This window comes from Mustela nivalis (assembly GCF_964662115.1).
Source record: "Mustela nivalis genome assembly, chromosome: 7".
NCBI lineage: Eukaryota > Metazoa > Chordata > Mammalia > Carnivora > Mustelidae > Mustela > Mustela nivalis.
In genome coordinates, this window is record NC_139026.1 from 17,805,437 (window position 1) to 17,822,299 (window position 16,863).

A 16,863-nucleotide genomic window follows, 5' to 3' on the forward strand; every position below is an offset into this window, starting at 1 on the left:
GCCTTCAGATTCCCTGGACTTCATTTCTTCTTGCAGACCCAGCCCACATTGTCAGTTCCCAGGCCTCTCACTCTGACGAACTTTATCCTAATTGAACAATTGTGTCAGGTACACGGTCTTCCCGCGGAGGAGGCCAGGCTCTCTCTGTTCCTTCCCGAGAGCCTGGGAACCCATGCGCCAAGGACAGAGTAAACCCTCCGGAGTGCTTCTCCACACTCCCTCAGGCCGCACAGGCCTTGGCTGCCAGCGTGAGGAGCGGGCGGGTGTTCTTCCCCAAAGGACCCTCTGTTCCTCTCTGTCCCTGGCGCAGTCCGCTCCCCTGCTCTTGGCAGTGTGCGCTGAAGTTTAACTCAATATCTCACTTCAGAGCCTCCAAAACAACCACTCGGAGAAACGCAGCCAAGGAAGGGTTGTTCCTGCAACAGAGGGTCAAGGGCATCTCCCTCCCAGCCTTCGCCAAGTGGGAGAATGAAACAGGATCACTGCATTCCACTCGGCCTTTCTTTTGTCGCCAGTGTCTTGCCCTCTCTCCTTCCCTTCTGCCTTTCCCCCTTCCCCAGACACTTACTAAGGAAGTGATACCCACAGCTCGCATTTCTTGAGCATAGACTGTAGGCCGGTCACTGTGCTAAATGCCTTACCAGCATTTTAAAAATTTAAGCATGATAGCCATCCTGGGAGGGTTGTGTTTTCACATTCAGAGGAGAAATCTCAGACAGGAAGCCCCGTGAGCTGGGTCCCAGGCTATGTAAAGGAACAGGAGCTGAAATGATTCATAAGACATGACCCCTATCCTTCAGGGACCTCCGGTTGTGGGAATACAGGGAGGAGTGGTATCTATTCTTTCCCCAGGGGAGGGTCAGACGTGACGGAGTTGTAACTTTACAGCTCATAGGTTAAGACTTTATTAAGTGGTAAACTGTACAGTTGCTTGGTAGGCAGAATCCAAGTGGTCTGTTTGGTTTCCATTCTAAAACTGAGTCTCTTTTCTCTGACCATTCCCCAGCCTCGGTGGGACTGTCCGTGTGGTCTCCTTCATGGGGATACTTTTCCTTTTTCTCTCATGTGCTCTATCCCTGCCGCAAAAACCTCTATTCGCTTCCTAAGGCCCAACTCATATGTTGGCCTCCTTGAAACCTTCTACCTACCTCTTCCCTAGGCCAAGTTTTTAATGCTGATACTATAGAACTGTGTGTGTGGTGTTTTAAACTTTGAGCACAGACCATCAGAGAAAAATAAAGTCACTTCCTCATGAACTATAACCTCATAGAAGGCATAAGATATAGATATATAAATATAGAGATACACACACACACACACACACACACACACGTGAAAGGGTTATAGACATGCTTCCCAAACTATAATCTACCAAAAAAAAAATCATCTCACTATCAAAGTGAGAAACACTATATTCTTGAACCCCATTTTAAGCATATGTAAGCCTTGTTATCTCATTAGGGGCTTTGGCAAGTCCTACAAACATGAGACTCTTTCAACTTAATGCCCATCAAACTTTTTTCCTTATGGAGCTCCCTTTTCTTGGAATACCTAGTAACATTATCTTAAATGGTAGTGTTCCATGGAACTCAGTTTGGGTAATATTGAGTTTAAGTCATAACACACAAAAGTACATGATTAAACACCAGGTTTAATCATGGTTTAGTGAATCATTTGGCATGTGCTATCAGTTCTAAGGTCACTGCGGACTGGAATGGTTAGAGAGGACTTCTGGAAAGAGGAAAATGTGAGTTGAGCCCTCTAACAACTAGGGTAGGCTAACGGCTTGTAAAACAATCCCCGAAGCTCCATGGCTTAGCCCACTGGATGGTTATTTCTAGCATAGGTCCATAAGGAAATTGCTCCACACAGTCTTTTAGAGACTAAGCCCTTTCCACTTAAGGTCAGCACCTTCCTCCAAGTCCTCAAAGCCCTTTTCATTCTGCCAGCACATGGGAAAATAGAGTGAGAATCACTCCCAGGTCTTATGGGCCAGGTCTGTAGGGGACTCATCTCTTTCCCTCAGATTTCACTGAATGTAGCCTAGTCGCATGGCAACTATGAGCTTCAGAGAAGACTGAGAAAAGTGGTTGAGAAGTGTCCTCTGAAAGAAGGATGAGACACAGATCTTGGAGAGCCTCTGCCGCACAGATCTTAACCCCAGAGTTCCCGATTCCAGATCCCTTTGTGCCTACACCAGTGTCTAAAGCTGAAGATCTGCACTGGGGGGCTTTCTGGGGAAGAAAATATTACTTAACTCAACTGTCCTTTCTTCTACTGTCTGAACTTTCCGACTGTTTTTCCGTCTTTCAGATATAGATATTGAGTTTCTCTTCTCTCCAGGAAGAGACTTGCCCTTCCCAAGAGCACAGCTGTATTTCTAGTGCTTCTCTTCTCTTCCTTTCTCCCATTCAAACTTCTCCAACCGTGGGCCCCATTAGAGTCTGTTCTAAGGATGTCAGTCATCAAAGACTTGTTGCATTCCTCCTAAATTGCTCTGTCAAAGCATAATTTTCAAAAAGTTAAAAACAACTGTGTCACAGTCAGCCGACAAATTGATCAGGAAATGTAAGGGTAAGAGGATGGTGGAAAGAAATTAAGAGACAAAGAGATGGGGGCAGGAGGGACACTGAGGAGGATGTCCAGCAGTGCCGATTTTATTCCACATCTTACAAGCACTTATAAGGCAGACCACAATAGAAGGAGTAATACATCAGTATCTCGTCAGATGACCGCAAGTTTCTATAATAAGTTTACATGAACTACAAGCAAACCTCATGATGCCAGGTAGTCTCGGCTAATGCCATTAGCAAGACAATCAACCAGGGAGTGGGTTATGGGAGGTACAGGAACAACAAGGACCAACTAAGAATTCATGACCCTGACCATATTGTTCCCTTCTGTAGGGAGAGGGTGTGGGAAGTCACGTGGGCAAGCACATGACACATAGCACAGATCCTCTCTCAGTGTTACTCAACTTTCCTGTCCTTAACCCCTTGTCAAGATGTCCAGACTTTGAAGGAGACACAAGTCAAGGCCTGGTTTGGTCCTCGACTCCAACCATGCCATAGCCTCCAACACAACTGTCATACAGGTATATAGTCAAAATTTGTCAAAAATTCATTAACTTGGTAGTGAGGAAACCAGCCAGATGACAACTTTGGTGTGAAGGAAGCTACAAGACCAAAGTGTAGATGATCATTGAAAAATTGAGTGCTGGAACAAGAGAATAGAAATTGCTATACAAGTGATCAATATTCTAGAAGGCAATAAAGCCATAACCACAAATGTTCCTTTTTTCTTTTTTTTTTTAATTTTTTATTTCTTTTCAGCATAACAGTATTCATTGTTTTTTGCACCACACCCAGTGCTCCATGCAATCCGTACCCTCTCTAATACCCACCACCTGGTTTCCCCAACCTACCCCCTGCCCCTTCAAAATCCTCAAATTGTTTTTCAGAGTCCATAGTCTCTCATGGTTCACCTCCCCTTCCAATTTCCCTCAACTCCCTTCTCTTCTTCATCTCCCCTTGTCCTCCATGCTATTTGTTATGCTCCACAAATAAGTGAAACCATATGATAATGGACTCTCTCTGCTTGACTTATTTCACTCAGCATAATCTCTTCCAGTCCCGTCCATGTTGCTACAAAAGTTGAGTATTCATCCTTTCTGATGGAGGCATAATACTCCATAGTGTAAATGGACCACATCTTCCTTATCCATTCATCCATTGAAGGGCATCTTGGTTCTTTCCACAGTTTGGCGACCGTGGTCATTGCTGCTATAAACATGGGGGTACAGATGGCCCTTCTTTTCACTACATCTGTATCTTTTTCTACTGGATAGAAATCACTTGCAACTTGGTCATAAAATAAGTATTTTGCTACTTGTCCATCTTCTATAAATCAGCATCTTACCTTAAGAGTTTGGGCCTTACTAAGCAGTAAATCGCACACCAAACAAATACACAGACTCCTTGAGTGTACAGTGAGCTTGTTAGGCAGTGATCTAACTTTTTGGCATAATTCTTAACAGCTCCTACTCAGAAGTATGCTGATTATGCCATGCACTGAAAATACAATGATAACTGAAACAGATTCCTGAGTTTAATGATAGTTAGAAGCATAATGATTATCTGGAAAGAGAAACACTCAGGTTACTGAGAAATTGTATTATAGAGGAAAACCAATAAAATTTTGAAAAAAGCAAAGGTCTCTAAAAATTCAGTTTAACCCCTGTCCTTAGGCGAAGTCATAGTTTATTGGTCTGGAAGAGTGGTTAAGAGTATTCCAGTAAGAGGGAGCAGCATGTGTGAAGGCCTCAATTCGGGGAAAACATGATGTGTTTAAAGAATTAAAATAAGACCAATTTGGATGAATTGGAATGTAGTACGCAGAACTACAATTGTAGTTCTACACAGAGTTAGAAACATAGGCAGAGCCAAGTCACACAAAGCCCTGTGGACTGTGTAAAAATTTTGGACCTTATCCTAAAACTGATGAGAGGCCATTGAACGTTTTTAAGGATGGGAACAATCTCACCAGATCTGTGCTTTATAAATCTACTTGGGCTGCGTGAGGGGGGACACAGGGAGAGAACCCAAGAAGGGTAACTTGAGAAGCAGTTATGGTAGTCCAGGCAAGAAGTGATAGGGACCTAAAGTAAGGGATAGCAGTGAGAATAAAGAAAAAAAAAAGATAGACTTAAGATATTTGGGAGAAAGAATGGACAAAAGTTGATTATCAGATATGAAGGAAGATTGAAGGAAAACAATGACTCCCAGCTTATAGGCTTGGACAACCAGGTATCTGAATAATCCTTCCCAAAACAGACTTCTTGGCCTTATTAGTGGTGGCCAAGGCCAGCAACAGAGAGTGGGTGAGAGGTGGGGCTGTTGTCTGTGCAGCCCCGGCCTATTGGTTTGCAAATCTCTGGCCAGTGTCTTCAGGGTGGTATTGGTAGATAACTGTACCACTTTGAACCTCTTGTCTCCCGTGTACCATGCATGGTTCCTTTAGCTGGTGTGGGACTGATGGAATGCAAACAGCCTCTCATTATTGGCATATATGAAATGGAAGTTGTAAGGTAAGAATTCTACAGATGTTGTTTGTTTAGAAGGCCCAAGGTTGGGTGACAGGGCTCAATGACCCATTACAGAATTTATCCTTTTTGTCTTCTGAGCCAGATTTCTCAGCTTTTGGATTTCCCACCATTTTGTACAAATACATCATTTTTTGATTCAGAATATTATTTGGTGCCCTGACTATGTTATCTGACCTAACCCACCCAACACTCTGAGGTAGCTGACAGTCTCATCTGACTGATGAAGAAAAGTAGGTTCTGAGAGTTGAACTAACTAACCTTAAGTCAAGCTCCTAGTAACTGGGGTTAGTAAGCCACCCAACCTGTCTGACTTGAAATCCCCTGTTCTCCTTACTAGTCTAAAGATGGCATTTCTGAGGTTTAACCTCAGCCATGACATAAAAATGATAAAATAAAGATCTCAGGCTAGAATACCCAGAAGACTTTACCATATCCAGTCCCCCAAATCCCCACAAAAACAAAGCCACACACTTCAACAGCCAAGTTGCAACAATTCTGAGATTAAAGAAAGTTGATTGCATGCAGAAAGCAGGTGATGTTATAACTTTGCACCCTATAAAATTCTCTCCATTTTGTCCCTTCTACTCCTCCCCTCTTCTCCCTCCTCCCTCCCCTCTCCTCCTTCACCAACAATATATTTTCCTGTCAAAACATACTTGGTTACATGCAGTGCAACCAAAATTGCTGCTATTAGCTTAATTGAGACAGGGTGATTATAAATAAATTACATGCAGTGCTACTGAAATTGCTGCTATTAGTCTAAATCGAGACAGGATGATTAGTCATCATCAAGGGAAGCTTAATTCAGAGTGTACTTAATTCAGAGTGTACTCTGCATGGCTGCAGAGACCCTGTGGTCATCTGGAAGTCCAACTGATACAAGGCCAAACCACCAAGACATGGACTTCGAGGCCACGGCTTTCTTTAACTGGTAACTGAGGGACAGAAGCCCTTGCAGCCTGGCCAGTGGGGGCTTCTTGAAGACCGATAATGAACTTCTTAGATACTTTGAGCTGGAAAGGACTGTCGTCAGAAAATTTCCCTATGGAAGATCCATGTGGTATACTACGTGTGTATGTGTGTGTGTGTTGATATAACTCAGTGTGTGAATCTTCTGTTACTTCATAATGGTTTGACTTGGATTTGTAATACTCTTACTTTTTTATGAATTACAAAAGAAATCTACACTTACATTACAAAACTTCAAAACATAAATAGTATAGAAAAATAACGCACTTACTGTTTTTCATTTTCATAACATTTGTTAGACTCTGGTATACTTTTTCCATTATTTCATTTGTATATTCCCTTTGACAGAGTTGACACCTACTGGATATGCAGTAAGTTTTTTTTTCCTTCTAATGGAAATATCTTTCAACTATCTAGACAAAGTGCATTGACTGATGAATTGCTGAACTCTGCACCTGAAACTAATGATGTACTGTATATTGACTAATTGATTTTACATTTTTAAAAAATGGAATGGGAGAAAATCATGCAAACCATGCATCTAATAAGGGGTTAATACTTGAAATATATAAGTAATTCATACAAACTCAACCAAAAAATTCCAATAAGAAAATGAGCAGTGGAACTGAATAGATATTTTCCAAAAAAGAAATACACATAGCTGGTGCTCGACACTAATCATCAGGGAAATGCAAATCAAAACCACAGTGAGATATCACCTCACACCTGTCAGAATGGCTATAATCAAAAAGGCAGGAGATAACAAGTTTTGGCAAGGATATGGAAGAAAGCTAACCCTCATGTACTGTTGATGGGAATGTAAATTGATGTATACACTTAGGGGCTGGAGAGAGCCATTTATTAATGACAATTAAATAAGCCTGGTAGGTGAGGAGAACTGTGATGATCAAACCTTAATGACTGGCAAGCATTAAGTTTATATTTTGAGTCTTAAGTATGGAGATTTGTTCTTCATTTAGTCTGATAGGAAGGTTCCTAAAGGGGTGCGTTTAGTGGTACTTGGAAATCAGATCACGGTGTCCAGTTTCCTGACTGTACCATCCCAAGGCAACTTACCTTCATCCAGCAGAAGTGCACCAAGGGTAGTTTTAAGTTTTTAGATTCCTAAGCCTCCCTACCTGTAATGAATGATACAAAACCATTTAGTATTCTGAGGATACGTGAAGAGCTATGCTTTGTAGTTACTGTATCATAGAATCTTGAGATATAGGTTTGGAATAAACGTTTATGGTGATTTTGATTTTCCAACATGAAACACTTAAATTTCTCTCTTTCTCAAAATGTATCTTAATAAGCAAAGAGATTCTTTCTTCCTTCCCTCTGCTCATCCCTCTCTCCCTCCCTCTTCTTTCCTTCTTTCTGTCTTTCAACAGCTGTTTGTAGTTCTTTCTATATGGCAGACTCTGTGCTACAGATTCTCAGATTATATATATATACACACACATGCATGCACACATATACACTCACATACACACACACGCACACACATGCACACACACACACCACACACACCTGTGGTTCTTTGGAAATGCTGGCAGGCCCTGATTGATTGATTGATTGATTTTATCTTTTTGGATGTGATTTTTTTATCTTTTTAAATTAACATGTAATGTATTATTTGCTGCATGGGTACATGTCTGTGAATCATCAAGCTTACGTATTTCACAGTACTCACCATAGCACATACCCTCCCTAATATCTGTAGCCCAGCCACCCTAGCCCTACACCCTCACCCCCGAGCAACTCTCAGTTTGTTTCACGAGATTAAGAGTCTCTTGTAGTTTGTCCCCGTCCCTGATCCCAACTTGTTTCATTTTTTTCCCTCCCTACCGCCCACAACCCCCTACCATGCCTCTCAAACTCCTCATATGATAATTGTCTTTCTCTGATTGACTTATTTCACTTAGCATAATATCTTCTAATTCCATCCACATTGTGGCAAATGGCCAGATTTCAATTTTTGGATGGCTGCATAGTATTCCATTGTGTGTGTGTGTGTGTGTGTGTGTGTGTGTGTGTGTGTGTATCACATCTTTATCCATTCATCTATTGATGAACATTTAGGTTCTTTCCATAGTTTGGCTATTGTGGGAATTGCTGCTATAAACATGCCTCTTCCGATTTCAGAGAGGGAGCTCAAGCAAGACGATGGGCAGAGGGAGAAGCAGGCTCCTCTCTGAGCATGCTAAAGAGGCAGATGTTATTGTTTATGGAAAATGCTTGGAAGGAACAAAGCAAATCCAATAGTGATAATGCTAGTCTCTTGTCTTTGTAAAATTCATATTACAGACATTTTCTTTTTGTAGAATGCTTCACTTTCCAAATTTATTAAGATATAATTGTCATATCACATTGTGTAAGTTTAAAGTTATAACATGATGATTTGATACACATATATATTGAAAAATGTTTTATAACAGTAGGGTTAGTTAATGCCTTTGATTACTTCACATGTTTAATATTTGTGTATACATGTGTGTGAAAGAGATAAGAATACTTAAAATCTACTCTCAGTACATTTCAAGTGTATTATACAGTATTATTAATTATAGTAACTGTGCATACATTAGATTCCCAGAAGTTACTCGTCTTGCAGCTGGAAGTCTGTACCCTTTGATCAACATCTGCCTTGGCTTGTGAGAAATGCTGTAGTGAAAGTGAGAGAGAAAATATCTCTTCAATATATGTTTTTAATTTCCTTTAGATACATACAGAAGTGAGATGGCTGGCTCATATTGGTAGTTTTGTTTTTAGTTTTTTAAGGAGCCTCCATACTGTTTTCCATAGTGGCTACACCAATTTACATTCCCATCAACAGTACATGAGGGTTAGCTTTCTTCCATGTCCTTGCCAAAACTTGTTATCTCCTGCCTTTTTGATGATAGCCATTCTGACAGGTGTGAGGTGATATCTCATTGTGGTTTTGATTTGCATTTCCCTGATGATTAGTGTTGAGTGCTAGCTATGAGTATTTCATTTTTGGAAAATATCTATTCAGTTCCACTGAGTTTTTTTTATTTTTGGAAATTTTGTTTTTGAGAGTTTTTGGTTGAGTTGTATGAATTACTTATATATTTCAAGTATTAACCCCTTATTAGATGTATGGTTTGCAGAATTTTCTCCCATTCCATTGGTTGCCTTTTTATTTTGTTGGTTGTTTCTTTTGCTGTGCTGAAGAATTTAGTTTAATAGAGTCCTGTTTGTTTACTTTTGTTCTTGTTGCTTGTGCTTTTGGTATCATATCCAGAAAAATCTTTGCTAAAACCAACATGAAGGAGCAATCCTGAAAAAGAAGGACAAAGAGGGAGGTATCACACTTCCTGAGTTTAAATTATAGTTCAAAACTATAGAAATAAAAACAGTGTGGCATTGGCATAAAAACATACAGACCAATCAATAGAACAGAATGGAGAGCCCAGAAATAAACCCATGCATAGGGAGTCAACTAATATTTGACAAGGGAGCCAAGAACACTTGATGGGGAAAGGATGATGGTCTCTTCAGTAATTGGAGTTGGGAAAACTGGATGATCACATGCAAAAAGGACAAAGTTAAATACCTATCTTTTTTTTTTATGTCAAACAACCCCTTATTTTATTTCTCTAGTACACTAATTCAAAAAAGGAGGGGCTTGACCAGTATAAATAAGCATTTTAGTCTAACAATAAGCACATTTTCTATTAGATTTCTTTTTTTTTTTAATGTCTTTTCAGCATAACAGAATTCATTGTTTATGCACCACACCCAATGCTCCATGCAATACGGGCTCTCCATAATATCCACCACCTGGATCCCCGGACCTCCCACCTCCCGCCCCTTCAAAACTCTCAGATTGTTCTTCAGAGTCCATAGCCTCTCATGGTTCACCTCCCCTTCCAATTTCCCTCAACTCCCTTCTCCTCTCCATCTCCCCATGTCCTCCATGTTATTTGTTATGCTCCACAAATAAGTGAAACCATATGATAATTGACTCTCTCTGCTTTACTTATTTCACTCAGTATAATCTCTTCCAGTCCCGTCCATGTTGCTACAAAAGTTGGGTATTCATCCTTTCTGATGGAGGCATAATACTCCATAGTGTATATGGACCACATCTTCCTTATCCATTCATCTGTTGAAGGGCATCTTGGTTCTTTCCACAGTTTGGCGACTGTGGCCATTGCTGCTACAAACACGGGGGTACAGATGGCCCTTCTTTTCACTACATCTGTATCTTTGGGGTAAATACCCTGGAGTGCAATGGCAGGGTCATAGGGAAGCTCTATTTTTAATTTCTTAAGGAATCTCCACACTGTTTTCCAAAGTGGCTGCACCAATTTGCATTCCCACCAACAGTATAAGAGGGTTTCCCTTTTTCCACATCCTCTCCAACACGTTAAATACCTATCTTATACCACTCACAAAAATTAACTTAACTGGATTAAAGACTTAAATGCAAGACGTTAAACCATAGAAATCCTAGAAAAAAAGTGCATGGAAAAGGCTCTTTCAATCAATTGGGCTTACCTCTGACTAAAGGATATGTTGTACTAACCCTGAAAAGCACTCTTGGATACCTTTTACTGTTTAGAAATATGTTGCTTATGAATTGTTGGGGGAAAGGCTGCCTGCAGGTGTATCTCAGGAGAAATGATTATCTTCATTTTTACATATTGGATTGGTTTCTCCGTTGATCCCTTGCCTTAATACAAAGGTTACCAATTACTGAAGTGTAGTGAAAAGAACATGAAACTGGGTGATTCAACCCTGGCCTCATCTTTGCTTGACTCCTCTTCCCCTGAGCCACTGTTTGTTCTAGAAGGATGTGGATAATCATACTGATCTACCTTACGAAATTTTGTAAGACTTAGAGATAAATGAGTCCCTAGCTCACATAGATAGGCACGTAGCAAGCACTAATAAATAGCATTTTTAAAAATTGCAACAGCACCAAGTATGTGCCTGTTTGTTTATTAAGAAGTCAGGAAGGGCTCCTGGGTGACTCAGGTGGTTAAACATCTGCCTTCAGCTCAGGTCATAGTCTCCAGGTCCTGGGATGGATCCCTGAGTTGGACTCCCAGCTTTTCCCTCTCCCTCTGCCTTTCTCCCTGCTTCTGCTATCTATGTCTCTCTCTCTTTCTCAAATAAATAAGTAACTGTTTAAAAAAAAAAAAGAAGTGAGGAAGCAGTTCTAGACACATACCATTGGCTAGGAATTTAGTGGATGTTGTATATTTCTATCATGGACATCATTCCTGATATCTGCCTAATTAGTCAAGTTTGTAAATTAGAAAGGCTGTAGATGAGATTTTTAAAAAACTTGTACACCTGGATATCAACATTTTGTCTGTACTGTCATTTGCAAATATCTTCTCCCATTCCGTGGGTTGCCTCTTTGTTTTGTTGACTGTTTCCTTTGCTGTTCAGAAGCTTTTGATCTTTGTGTGTGTGTGTGTGTGTGTGTGTGTGTGTGTGTGTTATAAACATATATTTTTATCCCCAGGGGTACAGGTCTGTGAATCGCCAGGTTTACACACTTCACAGCACTCACCAAAGCACATACCCTCCCCAATGGTCATAACCCCACCCCCCTTCTCCCAACCCCCCTCCTAGCAGCAACTCTGTTTGTTTTGTGAGATTAAGAGTCACTTATGGTTTGTCTCCCTCCCAATCCCATCTTGTTTCATTGATTCTTCTCCTACCCACTTAAACCCCCATGTTGCAAGCGGAGAAAGACAACTATCATATGATCTCCCTGATATGAAGAAGCTTTTGATCTTGATGAAGTCCCAAAAAGTTCATTTTCACTTTTGTTTCCTTTGCCTTTGGAGACATATCCTGAAAGAAGTTGCTGTGGCTGATGTCGAAGAGGTTACTATCTAGGATTCTGATGGATTCCTGCCTCAGTTGAGGTCTTTTAACCATTTCAAGTTTATCTTTGTGTATGGTATAAGAGAATCATCAAGTTTCATTCTTCTACACATAGCTGTCCAGTTTTCCCAGCACCATTTATTGAAGAGACTGTCTTTTTTCCACTGTATATTTTTGCCTGTTTTGTTGAAGATTATTTGACCATAGAGTTGAGGGTTCATATCTGGGCTCTCTTCTCTGTTCCACTGGTTTATGTGTCTGTTTTTATCCCAGTACCATGCTGTCTTGGTGACCACAGCTTTGTAGTAAAGCTTGAAATCAGGTAACGTGATGCCCCCAGTTTTATTTTTGTTTTTCAACATTTTCCTAGCGATTCGGGGTCTCTTCTGATTCCATACAAATTTTAGGATTATTTGCTCCAGCTCTTTGAAAAATACCGGTGGAATTTTGATCAGAATGGCATTAAAAGTATAGATTGCTCAAACTCAACACACACAAAACAGATAATCATATCAAAAATGGACAGAAGACATGAACAGACACGTCTCCAATGAAGACATACAAATGGCTGACAGACACATGAAAAAATGTTCATCATCACTAAAATTAAAACCACATTGAGATACCACCTTACACCAGTTAGAATGGCCCAAATTAGCAAGATAGGAAACAACATGTGTTGGAGGGGATGTGGAGAAAGGGGAACCCTCTTACACTGTTGGTGGGAATGCAAATTGGTGCAGCCATTTTGGAAAACAGTGTGGAGATTCCTTAAGAAATTAAAAATAGAACTTCCCTATGACCCTGCCATTGCACTCCTGGGTATTTACCCCAAAGATACAGATGTAGTGAAAAGAAGGGCCATCTGTACCCCCGTGTTTATAGCAGCAATGGCCACAGTCGCCAAACTGTGGAAAGAACCAAGATGCCCTTCAACAGACGAATGGATAAGGAAAATGTGGTCCATATACACTATGGAGTATTATGCCTCCATCAGAAAGGACGAATACCCAACTTTTGTAACAACATGGACGGGACTGGAAGAGATTATGCTGAGTGAAATAAGTCAAGCAGAGAGAGTCCATTATCATATGGTTTCACTTATTTGTGGAGCATAACAAACAGCATGGAGGACAAGGGGAGATGGAGAGGAGAAGGGAGTTGAGGGAAATTGGAAGGGGAGGTGAACCATGAGAGAATATGGACTCTGAAAAACAGTCTGAGAGTTTTGAAGGGGCGGGGGGTGGGAGGTTGGGGGAATGAGGTGGTGGGTATTATGGAGAGCACGTATCGCATGGAGCATTGGGTGTGGTGCAAAAACAATGACTACTGTTATGCTGAAAAGATAAAAACCTTGTATACCATTAGCACTTTGGAATTCCATAGCAGAGAGGCCCACACTGATTTGAAGGTGTTGCTAATAATGTATCATTCATACCTGGTGGGAGAGGTTGCCTAACATGGTTTCACTGAAAACTTATTTTCCAGGCATAATTTGAGGAAGGAGACCTGGACTGTTAGAGTTCATGAGCCCCCCCATTTGAGTCATACATAAATATGTCAGACCTCTCTGCTCAAGCCTTGAGAATTCATGTGTCTCCTTTCTCCTAGGGTTTTAAAGATCCTGTGTATCGAGCAAGACGGAAACAGTTTGCTGACATTGCCTACAACTACCGACAGTAAGTCTGCTTTGCTTGTCTAGGGGAAGAGAGAGGAACACACTCCTAGCTTACTTTTTCCTTGTCCAAGTTTGGAAAATACTAACATAGAGAGTCCTGTCTTTCGTGTGTGTGTGTGTGTGTGTGTGTGTGTGTGTGTGTGTGTGTGTCTGTATTTAAACCCTCCCTTTAATAACACATGTTTTTTTTTTTTTTAAAATGCTGCTAGACAAAACAAAATTACCCACTGAGTAGGGGCCCAGCTCTCTCTCAGCTTTGTTGCTTCCTTATGCACTAATGTCTGAGGTAATTATAAAAGGCTTCAGCCCTGAATAAAACAGCCTCTGGTATTCTCCACATTAAATGGGGAAGAAGGAAAAAGAGAATCATTTACATTCAAGGAGGAGTTGGCTGCTTTACTGAAATAATGAATCATTTGAGGTTTCAGATGAGCCCTGCCTCAGTGTTCTACTTTTATCTGATCTGACCCAGCTGCGTAGGGCAATTTTTGGATGAGTTTATTTTTTTCTGTCTGGGATTCTACCCTATTTTAGCCAAAGGAAAATGCAAATATCAAAGATGTCATTTGGGAAGAGAACTGTTCTTGCTATTTTGAGTCCTTCGGAACTATAGAAATGTTACCATGAGGAACTTAGTGACTAAGCCCTGAGCTCCATTCCTGAGTTAAGGATATGAGAAACGACAGGTTCAAGAAGAGGCTTAAAAGTTCACCCAAGCCCTAACAGAATGGTACTTGAACAGCTTTGATGAAATATGAGGCAGATAAAGAAGAAGATAGAGCTGTGTTTACTGAAGACAAAGTGACCTTCCTGATGGAAAGACCTCCAGAGAAGATAAGACAATTTCCTTCTCTGGATGATTCCTGGCAGTGTAAAGATCCAGAATTTTGCTGATTTTGGTTAAATCTAGGCCCTTCTGGGCCTTGGCTTGTGACAAGCAGGAATCACAGAACATGGCCAGCCCCTGTCCCTATCTTTGCTTTAGTATTGACAGGTGAACACCATCAATCAGGGACAGACACGAGCCCTTTTTCAGGTAATCAACAAAAATACATTGTATTTATGATTTCCTTGCTATGTCTGGGGCTTTGCTACATGCTTTGCCTCCATGATTTCTTGATTTCATCTAGTCTTAATAATAACTCCCTATTTTCCACATTGGCATGCTCCATGCAGTTAAGTATCTTGCCAAGATCATTTAACTCATAGGTGGCATCATCCAGTTTTGAATACGGGTTTCTTTAACTCCAGAGCATTCCCACCCTCTTCCCTGAGTGCTAGGATTCTCAGATTCAGGAGATCACAACTTGCCATATAATCCAGGAGCTCCTTAGGAAGTATATTCAGTTACTACTTGGCTGTTGGGACTTGAAGGAAGAAACTGATCCCCTAACCTCCTTTACATAAAAATGTTAAACCTAATGAAGAAGCATGGAATTGATTGAATGCTTCACCATCCTGGATGTTTATCAAGTAAGTAGAATGGATTGCTGAAAACCGTCCATGGATGGCTGGCTCTCTGAGGAAAGTTAGAGACCTTCTAGTCAATTTCTCAATTTTTACAGATGAATCTAAGATGTTTAAGTTATGTGGCCAAGGTCATGTGGCTAGTAGGGTTGAATATGTTCTCAAATTTAAAGCCTGTTTCACAATACATTTTACCTACCCTTTTTTAAACGTTTGATGCTGTTTATCATTTTTTTCTTCTTTGAAATTGCCTCCTGGCTCAGTATTTGGCACAGTGGCTTCTCATTATTCAAGGATTACTTGCTTACATTTATTTGAGCAAGTATCAACATTTGTGGCACTTCTGTTATCATTCCAGGACATGAACAGAATGGGGAAAAATTTATGTTGCCTTGTTGAACAAGTTTCCAGGTCGAACAAGGTGACACCACCTTCTTATTTCAGCTCTTAAACTGTAAACAATCATTGTTTTTGTGATCTATGTAGACTAGATCCACATTTGCCAAATTTTTATATTTTTCATTGGCAATTTTGCTGCTTAAAATGCCCCCCCCCCGAATGGAGGTGAAATACTTTGTGTGGTTCCTAAGTGCAAGAAGGCTGAGATGTGCCTTGTATAGAAAATACATGTTAAGTAAGCCTCTTTCAGGCACGAGTTATAGGGCTGTTGAGTTCAATGTTGATGACTCAACCATATTTATTAAATAAGATTCCTTTATATAAAAGTTCACACAAAGTAAGATTTGACTAAAATGTGACCAGAAGCTAATGGGACTCTAGTCATGGTTTCCTTTTGGATTAGTGGTCCAATGTTCAGAGTTCATGATGACTGTACGTAACATAACTAACATATATAATGAGAGTCAAATGTATCAAATGCATTCTACTCTTTATTGGTTTCCCTCCTGACTTTTTGAGGCTCCTACTCAGTTCTCCATGGCCTGTTCATCCCACTCCAGAAGTTGTAATGTCTATCAGGACTCAACTTTGGCCCTCTTCCTTGGCGTCTGCCACCCTCTATGCCAATAGCCCCTACATTAAGATTTCTGGAACTTTCCCAATCATTATTTCACAAAGGGAATAAAGCACAGATTCATGCATCACTAGTCATAGAATCACAGGATATTGATCAGGTCATAAAATATGTCTACTAAGTTCCAGAGCCTACCCAAGAGCAAGATCAACAGAGCCCATGTCCTCTGGGGGACCAATGGGAACGACAACGACAATAGTAGCAATAAATGTGATAGTTTTGACCAAAGTCAAAACTCAGGTGTCTTGAGGCCATATCATTAGAAGTTTAAATGTAGACTGAGTGAACTGGTCTGTCAGATGTAAAGTTTAGGCTGAGAATTAAAGATTGAGTTAGAATTTACAACCAAAGAGAAAGGCGGGGGATACAGTTGTGTTTGGGGACACCAAATTATTTGTCTTTTAATAATTCCATGAATGGGAGGAAGGGCCTGGAGTAAAATAAGACACCAAGGAGAGGGAAGTATATGCCAGGTCTTGGAGTATTTTGAATGCCATATTTGGTTGGCAGAATAATTCAGAAACAATGTCTTCTACTTAAAACTTTTTTTGAAGAAGGATTCTAATTGGCTTAACTATAAATATCCTTTTTGTTTCAAAACAAATTGACACTCTTCCTAAAAATATCTTAGTTTATTTTACTTAATGAGATCATGATTTGGTAAAAATAATTGACAATTTCTTCAAAGACCAAGGACCTTATAGAACCTCATGTCTCATAAAGGAAATAGAAGATGAAATA

General features: G+C 40.4%; 1 protein-coding gene across 1 annotated transcript in view; it reads left to right on the forward strand.

Annotated features, from left to right (window-relative positions):
- The window catches only part of PAH (phenylalanine hydroxylase), a 73,816-nt gene that overhangs the window by 37,832 nt on the left and 19,121 nt on the right, over positions 1 to 16,863 (forward strand). Inside the window, exon 5 of the mRNA XM_082739126.1 lies at positions 13,556 to 13,623. Coding sequence (XP_082595252.1) covers positions 13,556 to 13,623 — 68 coding nt within the window. The remainder of the gene's footprint in view (positions 1 to 13,555; positions 13,624 to 16,863) is intronic.